This window comes from Petaurus breviceps, unplaced genomic scaffold (assembly GCF_028583685.1).
Source record: "Petaurus breviceps papuanus isolate PSGF00001 unplaced genomic scaffold, PetGlider_PUasm1.0 126, whole genome shotgun sequence".
Lineage (NCBI taxonomy): Eukaryota > Metazoa > Chordata > Mammalia > Diprotodontia > Petauridae > Petaurus > Petaurus breviceps.
In genome coordinates, this window is record NW_027185655.1 from 12,814,717 (window position 1) to 12,832,847 (window position 18,131).

Below are 18,131 nucleotides of genomic sequence, written 5' to 3' on the forward strand. Positions count from 1 at the left end.
ATAGATAGATAGATAGATAGATAGATAGATAGATAGATAGATAGATAAAATGTCAGCCTTTTCTAATGCATGTTTGGAAGAAAGAGAGGGAAACAACCCAGAACTCAAAATGCAAACAAAAATAATAATAAAAAGAATTTTAAAAGAAATATAGAAAAATATTAAAAACTACTATTTTGCCCAGCTATATGCCAATAAATACAACAATTTACATGAAACAAATGAATATTTAGAAAGTATAAAATACTTAGATTAGTAAAACAAGAAATAGAGAATTTAAATAGCCCCATCTCAGAAGGAAAAAAAAGACAGAAGAAAACAAACTTAGTTTCATGGTGTTTGAAAAACCAAAGACTCCAGCTACTGAGGCAAGGAGTCCTTATTAAAAACAAAAACTGGTGGGTGTGGGGAATGTAACTATAATCAGAAGGGAAATGGGGAAATGAGGAGAAAAATCTTTGGAACCAAGTTTCTCTATTAAAAGTCACATTTCTTAAGATATACAGGCACTGGGGTATGGAGATCCATCTTGCCCTACCGGAAAATCGGAGAGGGGTGGGATGGGGGAAGATATAGGAAAGACCAGATAGGGGAAGGGGGTATTCAGTAGGATTGCTTTTGGGGGGTGATGGGTAAGGGAAAGATGGGGAGAAAAATTTGTAACTCAAAATTTCATGGAAATGAATGTAAAAATATAAACATAGAATTTAAAAAATAAAGTGAAAAAAGTCACATTTCTAGATGTATAAGGAACTGATTCAAATTTATAAGAATAAGAGCCTCATCTCAGCTGATAAATGATCAAAGGCTATGAACAGGCAGTTTTCAGAGGAAAAACTTTTATCAATAGACATATTTTTTAAATGTCTCAAATCACTCATAAAATAATATCAATTAAAGCTGCTTTGAGATTCCAGTTCCCATCCATCAGATTGTTCAAGGTGAAAGAAAAGGAAAATGACAAATGTTAGTGGAGATGTGGGAGAAGAAACACTGTAAAGGATTCCTGATAGAGTTGTGAATGGGTCTAGCCATTCTGGAATGCAGTCTGGAACTATGCCCCAAAATTTACTAAATTGTACACATACATTTTCACAACTATACCAAGGATATCGAAAAGGATCCACATACACAAAACTGCTTATAACAGTTCTTTCTGTAGTGTCAATAAACTGGAAACTAAGTGTGTGCCCATTAATCTGGGAATGGCTGAGAAATTACTCATTGTTCAGTCATGTCTCCGTAATCTCATGGACTATACTACCCATGTGATCCCATGTGACCATCCTGTCCATGAGGTTTTTTTGGCAAAGATATTGGAGTGGTTTTCCATTTCCTCCTCCAATGAATTAAGGCAAATAGATGTTAAGTGACTTGACCAGGGTCACATAGCTAAGTGTCTGAGGCCATATTTGAACTCAAGTCTTCCTGACTCCAGGCCCAGTGCTCTATCCACTCAGCAATCCAGCTAAGCAAATTATAACATGTAACTATAATAGAAAACAAGTGCATCACATGAAATGGTGGAAGGGAGAATTCCAAAAAGACTTGGGAAATTTTTACAAACTGATTCAGAATGAAGTAAGCAGAATCAGAACATATTATACAATAATAACTACATCATAGACATTAACAACTTTGAAAAACTTTAGAATTCTCATCAATGTGATGATCAACCAAAATTCCAGAGGACAAATCATTATCAGGTATGCTGACCACCTTCTTTGGCAGGGAGGTGAGGGACTCAAGATGTACAATCAAATATAAAGTTTTGAACATGTCCAGTATGGGGAATTGTTTTGCCTTAAAACTATGTGTTTTTTCTATAAGTGTTTTTCTTTATATTTTTCTGTTTTCCATTGTGGAAGGGAAGAGAGAAAATAAATTCTTCTTAATTAAAAAAAATAAAAATTTAAATTGAAAAAAATTCAGTAATAGAGGGGTCTATTATTTTCCTAGGAGTTGTATTCAAGACATAACAAAGCATCTTTTAAGAATTATGAAAATAATTAATTACCCATCTCTAGTGATTTGTAAGGGTGTGAGTAACCCTTTCAAAAAGAACCTAAAAATTAGGCACATAGGCATTTCTGTAGTGTCAATAAACTGGAAACTAAGTATGTGCCCATTAATTAATTCACTCCATTCCAAATTCCTTTCATTTTAAAACCTTTTGGATTAGATTTATAAAACAACAGGTAGGCAACATGAGCAAAGGAGCAAAGCAAAGCAAGCAGAGCAACCCAACTTTACACTCCTATTTTGGGACAAAAAGGATGGAACATGGAACAGGAGTAAGACAGTGAAGTCAGAACTCCTGCACCAAAAGCTTCCAAGAAAAATAAGAGCTAGTTACAGGCTATACAGGACCTTAAGAAGGATTTTGAAAACCAAATAAGAGAAATAGAGGAAAAATTGGGAAGAGAAATGAAAATGATGCAAGAAAATTATGAAATGAGAGTCAACAACCTGACTGAAGAAAATAACACCTTAGAAATAGACTAACTCAAATGGCAAACGAGGCTCAAAAAGCCAACGAGGAGAAGAATGCCTTTAAAAGCTGAATTTGCCAGATGGAAAAAGAATCTCAAAAGCTCACTGAAGAGATTCATTCCTTCAGAATTAGATTGGAGGGAATGGAAGCAAGTGACTTTCTGAGAAATCAAGATACTATTAAACAGATCCAAACAAATGAAAAATAGAAGGCAATGTGAAATATCTCATTGGGAAAACCACTGACCTGGAAAATAGATCCAGGAGAGATAATTTTAAAATTATTGGACTACCTGAAATCCATGATCAAAAAAAGAATCTAGAAATTATCCTTCAAGAAATTCTCAAGGAAAACTGCCCTGATGTTTTAGAACCAGAAGGCAAAATAGAGATTGAAAGAATCCACTGATCACCTCATGAAAAAGATCCCAAAAGGAAAACTCCTAGGAATATCATAGCCAGGTTCTGGAATTCCTAGATCAAGGAGAAAATATTACAAGCAGCCAGGAAGAAACAATTTGAATACTGCAGAAACACAATCAGGATAACACAGGATCTGACAGCTTCTACACTGAGGGATCAAAGGGCTTGGAATATGATATTCTGGAGGTCACAGGAGCTGGGATTAAAACCAAGAATCACCTACCCAGCAAAACTGAGTATCATATTTTAGGGGAAAATATGGTCATTCAGTGGAATAGAGGACTTTCAAGCATTCTTGATGAAAAAAAAAACAGAGTTGAATAGAAAATCTGACATTCAGATACAAGAAGAGAAGAATGAGAAGGTAAACAGGGAAATAAATCATAGGAAACTTAACAAATTTGAAATATTTACATCCCTACATGGAAAAACAATAATTGTAACTGATGAAACTTTTCTCAATATGAAGAGGAGGAGGGGATATTCATTGGGACTGCTCTTTAGGGTGGTGGGTAGGGGAAAAACAGAGAAAATTTGTTACTCAAAATCTTGTGGAAATGAATGATGCAAACTAGAAGTTAATAAAACATTTGATTTAAAAAAGACAACAGGTAAATAATTTTTATCAGCCTTTATATCTAATTAAATTTTATGTATGACCAGGAATGTGTCTTCCATATATTTCTAGATATACAAATCCCATTCTCAGATACTATCTTAGCCAGCTAATCAGAATCATCATGTGTAATTCTAAAATCTTAAGAAAAAGTAATTGATGAAATAGGAATAGACCAAAAAAAAAAAAAGGCATGATATAATCTATTTATAGATAATATCACAGGATCATAGATTTAGACTTTAAAGGAACCTTGGATGTCATCTAGACAAACTCCCTCATTTTACAGCTGGAGAAACTGAGTCACAAAGAGGTAAAATAGAAATAACTTGTCCAGTATCACACGGGTAGTAATGATGGAACTGAGCTTCAGACCCTGGTCCTTTGTCTACAAATCCAGAACTCTTCATCACATCATGCTCTCTATGATAGAGAATCTCAGGGATTCAATGAAAAAAAGAATCAAGACAATTAATAATTTCAGTAAAGTAGGTTATAAAATACACCGCAAAATATCATTAACCTTTGTGAATATTACTAACAAAACCCAATGGGAAGAGAGGGGAAAAAAAGAAATTCCATTCAAATAACTACAAAATCATAAAATACATGGGGGTTTACCCTACCAAGTCATGTTCAGGACTTCTGTAACTATGTATGGCAAATACTCTTTAATGGAATAAAAGAAAATGTAAATAATTGGAAAGTCACTAATTTGTTAAATGTTGGGCTGTACCATTATAATAAAAATGGTGATACTACCTATATTAATTTACAAATTTATGACAAATCGATGAAATTCCTAAGAGGTTATTTCATATAGCTAAATAAAATAATAATTAAATTTTTATATTTTATTATAATTAATCATCTGGAAAAAGAAAAGGTTAAGATTCTTAAGGGGAGGGGTGGCCAGGTAGCACAGCAAGTAAGAGCACCAGCTCCAGTGTCGGGATGACCTGGGGATTGAATCCTGAGCTCAGACACTTAGCACCCACCCAGAAACACCTGGCCATGTAACCTCGAGCAAGTTACTTAACCCCCATTGCTTAGGGGTGGCCAGGTGGCTCAGCAAGTAAGAGCACCTGCTCTAGTGTCGGGATGACCTGGGGTTCAAATCCGGGCTCCGATACTTAGCACCACACCCAGAAATAACTGGCTGTGTAACCTTGAGCAAGTTACTTAACCCCAGTTGCTTTTTTTTTAAAAGAAGATTCTTAAGGGGAAATAATGAAAACAAGTAGAAATTAAGGGGTCATAATACTACCAGATCTCAAACATATAACTTAAACTAAAGCAGTAATAATCAAAATTGTTTGGTACTAGTTAAAAAATGCAAAAGCTTCCAGGATAGTGGCACATGCTATAATATGTACTACTAAAAGAGGCTGAGTTTAGTGGATTGCTTGAGCTCAGGAATTCTGATCTGCAGTAGGATAAAGCCCATTGAGTATCTGCACTGTCTGGCACCACTATGGTGAGTCCTCAAAAATGGGATGTCATCAGTCTTCCAAAGGACAGATGAAGCAGTCCATGTTATAAACAGAGCAATCAGTAGTTTCTATACCAATCAGTCATTAAGGTTTGGGGGCTGGCATGTGGTGGGGTGTGTCAGTAGTTTATCTGAAGTACAAGGGATCTTTCAATGTGCCCCATAAGCCCAATTTTTTGTCCCTGCCATGGAGCACAGAAGCAGATTGGGGAGGAGTGCTAAGGGATAAATCTAAGAATTAGAGCTGTATAAGGTTAAGTCATAAAGATTTTACCTTGTCAAAGTTCTGTATTCTTTGTTCTGGGTAACAAGTGGTAATTATTCTATATTTGGTACTTAATTCCTTTTGTTATTTCCCAAAAGCTAGAGAGGTAAAAGGGTCTGGAGAAACTGTATCTTGCTGGTCATGAGACATAGAAGTACTGCTTAACATTTTTTCCAATAACTTTGATAAAGGAAAAGTGATTATCATTTTCAAATTTTTTAGGCAACACAAAGTTAAGAAGGATAGCTCACATGTTGGGTGACAGCCAAGATTCAAGAAGGGTCAGACATGATTGAAATGACAATAAAGATTTCTGAAAAGAAGATTGGCAAGTCCTTTCAGAAGAGGCATAACAAAGACAAAGGCTTCTTGTTAAAAGATAACGATGCAAAATAATTTTCACTAACAAAAAAAATGAAAGAATGGTTGCTAAAGAAAAATAACTCTAAGACTCATTAGGAAGGAAAAGTAACAGATGATGGTTCTCCCAGATGATGGGAGCAGTGAGAAAAGCCCATCTGCAGAGTATATATTGTTGTTACTGTTTTTAACACTCAGAAGCTATAGGAGTAGGTAGCTGAATACGAAGGGGGAAGGAGAAAAGTGGTGGAGGTAATTCTGGGTCTGAGCAACAACCAAAAAAACTACTACATTTTCAATTTAATGAGTTACAATGCTAGGAAGTGGGAGGGAAAGGAAAAGAGATTTTTAAAAAGAAGGTATGGAGGGAGGAAGGAAGGAAGGAAGGAAGGAAGGAAGGAAGGAAGGAAGGAAGGAAGGAAGGAAGGAAGGAAGGAAGGAAGGGAGGAAGGGAGGAAGGGAGGAAAGGAGGAAGGAAGGAAGGAAGGAAGGGAGGAAGGGAGGAAGGGAGGAAAGGAGGAAGGAAGGAAGGAAGGAAGGAAGAAACGGAGGGAAGAAAGGAAGGAAGGATGGAAGGAAAAATCAACATTTCCTCCCTTAACCAAACTGATCCTCAGATGAATAACACAGGCACATTGTCTGTCTCAAGTCTTTCCACATTGATTTGACCTACCAGAACTAGCATTCAACTGGCCTTGTCCAAAATATCACCTACTTGACATTACAGAACTGTTCACATTTTTAGTACAGTGTAAAAATATGCATAATATCATGACATAATACTTGGTTTTGATATAAAAAGCATCAGGAGCAGACATAACAAAGTATTATCATGGTCCTTGGGGAAAGAAGATTTATTTGCTATATTAATAACTGAATCACAGATTCACAGAAATCAAGGGTTTCCTATAGTTTAATTGAATTGCCTTCTTAAAACCTAGGACTAAGTTAATGAAAATTTGGCTTGAGAAATAAGAAAGAAAAGCAGTTGAGAGTTGGGTGCCTAAGTGGAGGGCTTCAGACAGCAACAAGCATATGTTAAACAACCAGGAACTTCCATGAGTGCTGAGCACATCAAGATAACAATGAAATGATCCTTACCCCCAAGGAGCTATATTCTATTATAGAAAGTAGCAGACATGCCTTAATGTAGATATGAAATAAATATAAGGTGATTTGGAGGGAGGGAGTAGACACTGGAAGTCAAACAAATCTAGAAATGCCTGCCTCATGTAGGACCTTGAGCTGAGTTTTTAAGGAAACAAAAGTTTCTAAGCAGAGGAAGGGAGGAGTTAGTGGATTCCAGGCCTGGGGGACAGTCTACTCAAGAGAATAGAGATGGGAAATGAGAGTAGCTAAAAGGCCAATTGATCATAAATGCACATAAAGAAGAGCACTTGGAACCAGACTGTGAAGGACTTTAAATGCTATACAGGAAAGTTTGCATTTGATCCTAGCAGAAGAGAAATATGGTTAGACATGTGCTTCATGAATGACTGACTAACTGGATGAGTGAATGAATGGAAAAAAAGTTTATTAAACACTTAGACTGTGCTGGGAAGATCACTTTGGCACCCGTACTGAATGTAATGAGCTGCTAAAGAAGAGGCAAGATTCATGAATAAATCTTTTTAAAGGAGGTAGGAGGGCACCACAAACTGTTTCCTGGATTAAGGTTTTTGCTTAGAATGTAGTCAGATTTGGTTGACATGTTGGGCAGTGTTACTGAAATATTTTATTTTTTTTACTCTTTTTTATAGATGAATCTCTGAGTAATAGAGTGAGAAGGGATATATTTGGAATTAAAGCAATATAATAATAAAATATATCAATAATTTTAGTTGTCTAGAGCTACCTATCTCCTTTCATCTAAGAAACCAAAGTACGTATGGATTTACTGAGTTAAAAGTTGAGGGTGAGCCAAACCCCTTGAGTTAGCTAGGGGACAATTCCCATGGAGGGATCCAGACCTTATGTACTTAGAAATAAAATGTGTCCAGAGAAAGAACTGATAAATAGTGATAAATAGATGTATATAATGATCTCTCTCTCTCTCTCTCTCTCTCTCTCTCTCTCTCATACACACACACACACACATGCATGCACATACTTTGTGTCTAATGATAGTCACCTCTAGGTCAGGGGGAAGGTGAAGGAAAAGAAAAAAATAAAAAATAAATTTGTATGATAACTTTATTATTTAATTAAAAGGAATAGCATGTTGTACATAATAGATTTGCAGTTTCATGTGCAACGTTTTTTTTATCCTACAATGTTATGGAAAAGCTTGCTTCATTTAATAAATTATAAATAAACAAATAAAAATTTTAAAAAGAGGTGAACACATCAGATATGTGATGCTATATAAGGCAACCTGTTAAAAACACTCTAGCAAAGACCATACTCACAACACAGCAAATATTTATGTTTCAAATCTCCTTTAAAAAGGCAAGTAGAAGGCAAGAAGAAGAAACATTATATTAGGTCAAAATGGAAGCAAAAAAAAATCTAACAATGGGTTGGTTTGTTTCATAAAACACACTCCAAGAGAGCACATCTGCCTTGCTTTTCTCGGATAGAGCATCTGCACAGTTATTCTTGGAATAACTGGAAGAAATACTTGAACCAGTATAGAGGCAAAAATGGGTGGACAAGTGTCCCAATATGCATAGCTTACACTCAAATTGTTGTATTTACTTGTATCAATGATGTATTCACCAATCTCATGCTGAAGCAGAATATAAACTCATAGAGCAAGAGATTGGTTTTGTCTCTGTACTTCTAGCACCTTGTGTCTTCCACGTGATAGTCTTACATCAAAATTTGTCAAATGAAATTACTTATGATTGTGAAGACCACCAGTGGACATCAAATCCCCTCCATATGAAAGAACCACCCTGCATCTAGAACCACCTCAATGCCTAACAACTCCCTATACATAATAATAGAATATCTTTTGTGGGGGGAGGGTGTAACTGTTACACTGAGTGGGTGTGAGTTGTCACTAAATCTCTAGATTTACATCCTCCTCTTCCTTTCCAACTCTTTTCATAAGGTATTCTTTGTGTGTTACCGTCAATGAAATCAATTTCTATGAAAAATCTACAATTAGCATCAAAAAATGGAAGTCATAAATGCATTTTTAAGCTCTTCCAGTCCTCAGTGGAATCTAGCCCACTTTTATTAAATTCATGTCAGTAGATCCATCAATCACAAATAGCCTCAGTAACTTTTCAGTAAAAATTCTAATTCCAAGGAAGCAGTCCCAGAGCTTAATTTCAGAAGGTGTCCTTAATACTCCATGGGCGCCACATGATCTAGATATGGGGGTGGGGAACCTGTGGCCTCGAGGCCACACATGGCCCTCTAGGTCCTCAAATACAGCCCTTTGACTAAATCCCAACTTCACAAAACAAATCCCCTTAATAAAAGATTTGGTCTGTAAAGCTTGGATTCAGTCAAAGAGCCACACTCGAAGACCCAGAGAGTCACAAGTGACCTTGAGGCTACAGGTTCCCCACACCTGTATCTAAAGTGATTTGTTGTCCATCTGAATCTAAAATGAACTATAAGAAGGTTGCCTGGGGCTGACAAAATGTTCATTTCCTCAACTTATAATACTCACCATGGTTAATATATCCAGGTATGACATAACAAATTGATCCAGAAAGGTCCATAAGAACATCATTATAAAATGCTGAAATGTTTCCAGGGCAATAGTCTGGCCGGTAAACTCAGTGATCATATTTAGTCTGGAAAGTCAATTTCCATCTGTTCCCACATTTAATTTTCACTAGACTGTAAACCCTGTAAATCCAGACTAGCATAAATGTGGGCTTCCTCAGGTTTCTCCCAAGATCTTGAAAATGAGAAGAGGATAATAGTTTGGGATCTCTATTTTCTTACATCTTTCTGTATTAATATATGGCTGTAGCTTCTCCTAATTTCAGAGAAATGAAGAAAGTGGACTTGTTGCCAATCAAGCTGTTCAGATAAGGCTTTTCATCACATATTCCTTCACATGTGTCCACAGTTTTTGTCTCTCTTGCTCTCTTAGGAAATAAATCCTTCTCTAGAGTGATACAAAGCTATAACTGGGTAGGTCAATAAGCTGCCATGCACTACTAAAGTTTAAAGAGTGATGAGAGAACCTGGACTTCTTTAGAAGAAATAGTTGAACTCAGTATCTAGTTAGCAAGAGTAATTAGGCTAATGTTGGCCATGGCCCAAAGGCCAGATCGAGTGGATTGAGTATGTGGATGTGACCAGTCAGCACCCATGCTGTGGACAAAGGCAGGGAGAAAGAGAAGGAAGTAGAGCAGGCCAGCTGTGCTGCACTGAGAAAGGAGGAAGAGGGAGCAGAAAATGTTTCTCAATAACTGGATCTCCATCAACCATGCCCTGCCCCAGATGCCTATCAGGATGGAAAAGGAAGGAGAATCAGAGCACCATTTACAGCATGTAATTTCAAAACACCAAGCATTTAAAGAAAAGAGAACATGGCCATTCTTCCCTGAGCCAGAAAACATCATCTAATATCACTATCCATAGAGAAAAGTTTAAACACCTGAAAAAGGTTCATTCATATTCAGCCCTCTCATGTGGAAAATGAGAAACATGAGAATATGAGACAATGAGATTATGGTTTAAATTCTAAAACTGAAATATTATTCAGTTCAATAAGGAGATGGGAGTTAAATGACTGCCATTTGAGATTATGAATGGCAGGTTTAAAGAAGCTTGTGCTAATCAGTCCCCATTTAGTGACTACAAGAGGAGCTCAAATCAGCCAGCAAATATTTGCTAAGCACCTACCATGTGCCAGGCTCTGTGCTAAGAACTGGGAGATACAAAGAAAGGCAAAGGGCAGTATCTGACCTCAAGGAGCTCACGGTCATGTCCCTCTTGGCATTCTCACCAGAAATGAAACCAGAACACAAAAGGAAATTTCATCTAAAGACAAAGGAGGCTCTCAGATTCTTCAAGAAGCACATAAAGGAGTTGGCAAAGTTAGTTTAAATTGTGCATCCAAAGGCAAAAAGAAGCATCACTCCACTTGGTCATCTTACACCGTAGCTATGATTAATTAGCATTTGCAAGAAGACAACCATGGAAATAAATACAGCTTACAAAATTACTTCAGTTGAGCACTTAGCACTGTGCCTGGCACACAGTAGGAGCTTAAAAAAATGTGTATTGACAATCTGACAGAATTATTACTTTTGTGACCCCGGATTAGTTATTTCACATCTCTGGACTCGTTTCCTCATCTCTAAAATGAAGGAGTTGGAAAATTCTTCCAAGTTCTACATGAGAAGCTAGAAAAATTCTCTAAAGAACTCACTAAGATGATCTAAATTAAATCAACATATGCTTTAAGACTCAGTGACTCCAATGGAAAGGCTGGCATTGTGGAAAAGAGTGAAAAAATATGTTTAAAAATACTGCTCATAAATAAGAAATAGCAAGAGATCAAAGGCATATAGACCATTCAAAAGCCTAATGCCTATAAATCATGAAAGCTTTCTTCAGAATGAAAGGCAAAAGTAATAACAGGAAAGAAAATGAAACTGACGCGATTTTTACAGACCAGAAAGGACTAGATGACTGTAAAAATCCTCAGTGAAATTGTCTCTCTCACCCTGCTCATTTCACTCTGCATCAGTTTGTAGGAGTCTTACTATATTTCTTGGAATCTATCACATTTGTCATTTTTATGATGGCAGGTTGTAATATTCCATTGCTTCCATATGCCACAATTTACTCTGCCTTTCTCCAATTAATGGACACCTATTCTGTTTCCAGGTATTTGATACTATGAAAAGGGCTGCTATAAATATTATACATATAGATTCTTTCCTTATATCCCTGATCCTTGGGAGATATGCCTAAATAATGATGGGTCAAAGGCACATACAATTACTTACATTACTTTGGGGGTGTGGAAAAAAAACAAGTTCAAAAAACCTCAGAACTCTGATCAAAGCAAGGAATAATAAATAATCACTTCAAAAAACCAATGATGAAATATACCTCCCACCTCTGGACAGAGAGGTAATAGACTAGAGATGCAGAATGAGATATGATTGCATTCTTAAACATGGCCAATGTGTTTTGTTTTGCTGAATTATACATATTTATTACTAGAGATGGGAGGGTGAGGCTGGTAGATGAGTAGGTAGTGATATAAATACAAATAAAAGAGCATCAATCAAATGCTTTTTTAAAATGCACATAAATAAAAAGGGCAGCTGTGGACACAGAGAGAGAGAGCAGTTTTGTTACTACCCTATGAAATTACACATATGTATCTCCTGTATACATATACATATGCTTCTTTTAAAACAATGTATATAACAGAAGTTCATAGTTTCTTCTGCAAGCCTCTTATTCTTGCATTTGTTGGAGATTAAATTCATAATGAAAAAAGAAAATTTAACCAAAAGAATAATTATACCCTGAAGTCATATCAGAGACAAGCTTTACCTCCTGTGGCCCAATCATAACCACTCCCTCTTGGGTGGCCTCCTTACTAGCAATTTCTTGGTATCCTCTGTGTTCTCCCCACCATAGGGTACTGTCTAGGGGATTCTCCCCTGTGAGGTCTTGTGCTTTGAGGTTCAGAGCCTTTCCCTGAGGTTTTATCACTCCCCATATTTGATAGAATTGAATCTGTCTTTGCCACAGGAACATCTGTGGCATTTTCCCCATGTACAACAATTGCTAGTTATGGCTCTGGGCAGTGCTTTCCCAGGAAAGAAGACTATGGGGCATTTCTACTTTGGCAGAGCAGCAATTAATTAATTCCCTTTATTTAAAACAGATGCGACAAGTCCCAGGAATCCAAAAGTATTTGGTTCCCATCCATTTTAGCTAGAACCCCTATGGAATACTTCTGGAATAGCTGATCTGAATTGGTCCTCACTCAGTTATACTATACTAAAATGTGCTGTTTTACCCATGCTAACCCAACTACTATCCAACCACCTTTAAATCAATGAACACCAGAATTATGTATTTTGTACTTTCATCTTGCCAAGTGAGCAAAAATAGTTTCCTATATTAGTCCCCTCCATCAAAAAGTCAACCTTCCCATTCTATCACATACTCTGATGGTAGCTATCACTGCTAATCATATACAACTCAGTAATTCTCACAAAGTTTGAACTGGTCTGAGCAAAGTGATCAGCATTGAAGATCAAGTGCAAAGTTTGTTTAAATACTTGTTTCCCTCTCTGGATACGGTTGGAGTCTATGATGTTCATGTTTGATACAGAGCCTCAGCTGATCTCCTTTGACCCCATGAAAGAATTAATCAGCAAACATTTAAGTGCTTGCTGTGTGCCAAGCTTTGGGCTAAGTAAGCAGTGAGGATACAAATAAAAAGCTAAAATAGCCCCTGCCTTTGAGAAGATCTCATTCTAATGGGAGGGACAGGAGAGAGAGATACAGAGAGAGATATAAAGAGAGACAGACAGACAGACAGACAGAGACAGACAGAGACAGAGAGACAGAGACACAGAGAGAGAGATAGAGAGAGACAGAGAGAGAGAAAGAGACAGAGAGAGACAGAGAGACAGAGACAGAGAGACAGAGAGAGATAAAAAGTAAGTACATACAAGGTAACTCTACCAAGTTAGAAACATTTTGAGCACAAGACCAGAAACTTCTGTTTGTCTATGGTTGTTACTCATGAAGACCTTCTAGTAAGATACAGAGGAATTGGAATTCACACCACTGGCAAGAGTAGATTCTGTGAGTAGCTGATGCTTAAAGAGCTAAATTCATCCCAGATGTTTGCTATTCAATAAAGAGACTTTCTGTACCATCCTGAACACTTCCACACTCAAAGCTCTTCACCACCTGGCTCCTCCTTCCTACTGCTCATCTCTTACACCCTTTTTTATCTGTAAAGTGGTTATAAGAACATCTGTGATATCTATCTCAGAGGGTCATTAGGATAATCAAATGAAACAATGGGTAAAAAACATCTTTCTCCCTTAACTCACTCTAAAAATGTAAGCTGTTATAATTTTCTACTTACATACAAATATTCCTGTTGACAAAGGAAAAGTTCCATGTATATTTTGATAGGCTATTGCTAAATCACCCAATAATACAGCACTATTACTGCAGGCATCACAGACACAGGGTTCTTTACTCTCTTTTCCCATCCCATTTCAACATATTACTCACTGGCATTTTCTACTTTTACCTATTCGGCTCCCCAGGGTGGGAGTGATAAATGAAACTAATTGTCTTTCCTAAAAAAGAAGTAGGTATCAGAAGTTAAGAGGAAAGGCTTTTGTTTTGTCTTTTCTTTTCATGAAAAATAAACAATGCTTTCAAACGATAATGTAGGCTTTCCTATTGAAAGGCAGCCCAAGTAACTTCGTACCAGATGTCTCTGATTAATAGGCCTGTATACCAGAAGATATTCAACTAGGCAAGAGGCAACAAACATTTATTAGACACTCACTATGTGCCAGACACTTTAAAAAAGTGTAATGAGCCAAGAATGTCACTCTACCAGAGCTAAAGTTTGCTAATCAACATTTACATAAAACAAAAAATTAATTGTTTATGAAAAGTGTAGGCCTGGTAGCCTCTGGATCTGTGCAGATATTATAGATTCACAGGGTAAATCAAACATCTCCAGTGTCTTTTCAACACTTCCCACTCACTGGACAACTATGTACTTTTAATACTGAAATACTCTTCTCCTGCACACACCAGACGACCTATATATGCCCAAATGATTCCCCAACCTCCCTTCCAAACACCTGTAATCAAAACAGGGATAAGTCTACCTTCAAAGACCAAAGTGGAGTTCTGTTCCAAAAGTTCACAAGTAGAACCTTAATTTTCTAATTCTTATTCTTTATTCTAGTGATTCAATTGTTGACCATAAGATATGTATGCATAAAAGTATTCAAATGATGCCTTCAATATTTATATTTTAATTAAAATTTTTACCTTTGGGTTGATTTTTACTTTTAATTAATGCAAGTGATTGCAAGGTAGTATGATATAGAAGAAAGGTGTTGCTTTTAGTTAGAAAGCCCTCAGCTTTCTGCCATTGTCTCTGCCTCAGTCTTGGAAAAGCATCTTAGCCTCTCTGGGCCTCAGTTTCCTCATCTATAGCATAAGGCTGATCTATATGACTTTTTTATTTTAAATTAATTTGTTTGTTTACTTTTAGTTTACATGATTCAATTCCACAATTCCTTGATTTGAGCTATATGACTTTTAAGGTTCCTTTGAATTCTGAATCTATGACCCTAAGCTTTATTGCCTTTCTTCTGTTTTCAAGACTTTTCAAGAAGGCATTTTATTACAGTGTTTATGTTATACATTCCAGATGCACTGTGGTTTGGAGAAGGGGACATTAAGATAGAGAGAATTTAAAGAGCTGAAGAAGGAAACTCACACTTCCCAAAACCCTATAAGTATGTCATCCCCATGGTCTAAGTTTCCCATGAAAAGCAATCTAACTTTTGGTGTTCTTAAGTGAATTAAAAGTTGTTTTCATTATTAAATACAATAATCTATATTGCAACTCAGCTATATGACACAAAGAAGCACAAAGTCCTGATGGTAAATTGGGATAACACAATTCTATATTCACAGAAATCTCTCATTGTATAGAATGTAAGCTCCTTGAGGGCATGAACTGCTTCTGTTTCTGTTTCTTCTCTGTATCTCCCAATGCTTCATAATGCCTAGCACAGAATCAGAGTTTAATAAAATGTTGGTCAATCCAATGGATAAATCCTAGTGAGTTAGTTCTATGAAATAAGTGATTAGACTAGAAGAGAGCCCACAATCAATACAGCATCAAGAGCCAGGAGGCTTCATAGATATCATTGTGAGGAGGCAGAGTTAGACTGTGACAAAATGCTTACCTCGAGTCCTTCCTGACTCTGGCTTTCTCAAATGAAAATTCTGCAAAGGTCCTGGTGGTTGGTTCGGCAGATACCCCTTCCTTGGCACCTCTCCTGCTGTGGAGAGAGACTAAGCCTGAGGTCCTGCGGTTGATCTGAAGAGACACTTTGCATGGAGAAAAGAGAAGCGAGTTTCCTCCCTGAATGTTAACTACATCTTGTAGCTTGTTCAGCTGGATACACTTGTTTTGGAGTTCTTCAGTGATCTCGGCAAGAGCAATTGTCTGCTTGGAGAGCTTTTCCTGCAGCTCTCGCAGATGACAGTCCCTCTGCTGCAGTTCTTCATCTTTCTTCTTCAGCTCCCTTTCCAGTTCTATCACTTTGCTCCGAAGAGCATCAATTGTGCCAGAGAATTTCCCAGCATAGCCATCTGGAATCTTGGACTGTTTGGGTTTCACGGAGCCATTTCCCATTTTGCCCAGTGACCTGCATGAGAACACACAAGTGTCTATTATTCAGCCAACTGACACCCTCCAGCAACCCTCTCATCTCTCTGCCCTATCTCCTCCCCTCGCCCCACCTCCTCTGGCCCCAAAGCAAAGACAGAGAAATTATCAGTGGCTTAATAAGTAATCAGTTTCCACATTTCTGACTCTCAGGCATATTGTGAGGTAAAATTGACATTTATGAAACCTTTTATCCATTTTAACTTCACTGGCACCCATTCACAGCCCTGCTTTTTGCATAAATGATCCCCTGTTCTCTCAGGGTGTTCTAACAGCCTCTGTAAGAGGCGACACGACCAAACTGAGATTTGGATGTCAGTATGACAGAGAAATAAACAAAAACTAGCAGCTGAAAAACCAAGGCAGGGGAATCTCTCACACTTCTCTTTGCTGCTGGAGCAAAGAAATCTACTCTTGATTTAGGAAGTATTCAGGATGACTGTGAAAATACACTTGGTATTTCGTTATTAGCAATTTTCTCAAACCATATGCACCTATCAGGTTCAATATTTTCTTACCATATACACTGTAAAAAAATTCATTCTGCAATGTCAGTATTGTAAATAAATTGTGGAGGAATGGCCTTTCTCCTACATCTTTTCCTTTGTTTCCTCTTCTAAAACACATGGAGCATCCAAAATGACAACCTGTATCACAATCTTTGAGTCACTCCAAATAATTGTTCCTTCATATTAAACCTGTTCTCACACTCATGCTTCTATTCTAAGGGGTATTCATGATATGAAACTCAAACTTCATCAGAGCAAATATTTAAAATTCCAACTAGGAGTTATCCACTAAACATGATGGGAACATAAGCCATTTAATCTGTGATTATGTCTTATTGTCCAAGATAAGAAAAGGGTTATTGAGTTGTAGAGGTCAAGGATACCCAGAGAAGATACACCATGCCCAGTAACCCTCCACAACTGAAATACTGAAGCAACCAGAATCCCCAGACTGATCCTTATGGAATAATGATGACCTTTAAAATGACAAATATGTTTTTTTTAATATTCAATAGAGGGCAATTTAATAACACTTCTCACAAAAAATAGATTCTGTTCATTGGCAGACTCTTCTATGTGAAGGGGAAAAGTGGACATTGTTATAAACAGAGCTTGAATCCCATGAAGCACGCATGGGGATGGACTGCAGGAGTCAGTCCATACAGCATGTACCATAGTTAACCAAAAACTTCTTGGGGTAGGGGAGACACACTTATGGATCAGCATTGATATACTTGTTGCTTTAGGATGACACAGCCAATCCTGGATAGTCTTGATTCCTGACATCACGGTGGCTGAAGGCAGTGAAAGGCAGAGAAAACTGACCACTAAGCCAAAAGGAGTGAACCGCTCAGTGGACTTTAAAAGGGTCGGATCCGCAACTCCCCTCTCTCTTTCTTCAGGTCTCCAAGTGGCATCATGTCACCTTGGGACTTCCTATAAATATTGGGGTAGGGATGGCCTTATCCAACCTGACAACATAGTGACTAGTCTCACATGTCAGTTAGAAGACAGGCTTAACTAGGAGAGCTAAGCCTAAGCCTTGGCGCCTTGGGATGCCTTTCATATTTTGTGTTTCTTTCCCTGAGTAGCAGCACCCAAGCAACAATATGTAATGTAATTCCAAGCAAAGGCAACTTCCCAAGGTTCAAAATACCAGCATAGGTGCTCTCCATTTTATTCAGTGACAAATTAAGAACAGAGAAGATCAAAATATGACATCATTCAAAATACAGCATTTACTAAGTGTGATTCAATAATCTCCAAGTACTACCCCACACACATGCACAGACACATTGGTGTAGAAACACATCAAACTCAGCAGGGAAAAATGTGAAGATAGGAAAAAGTGAGTTAAAAGGAAGGATTATATTAGAAAGGGAATATTCACAAGCAAAACAGGTGTCCTGATCCTGAAGGGAGAATTGAAGGAATAAATATAAAAGAAAAGAACTGGAATTTAAGGGAATGCCTTATATTGCCTTGTAGACAATTGGAGAGCAACGAAACCAATCATACCATATGAATGTAATGATGGAACAAACACAAGAAATGATGGAATAAACCTATCATGCAGGGAACCC

General features: G+C 37.3%; 1 protein-coding gene across 1 annotated transcript in view; it reads right to left on the reverse strand.

Moving 5' to 3' along the window:
• Positions 1-16,006, reverse strand: part of PRKG2 (protein kinase cGMP-dependent 2) — a 117,155-nt gene extending 101,149 nt beyond the window's left edge. Inside the window, exon 1 of the mRNA XM_069098304.1 lies at positions 15,555-16,006. Within this exon, the coding sequence (XP_068954405.1) occupies positions 15,555-16,006 (452 nt within the window). The remainder of the gene's footprint in view (positions 1-15,554) is intronic.
• Positions 16,007-18,131: the final 2,125 nt, after the last annotated feature.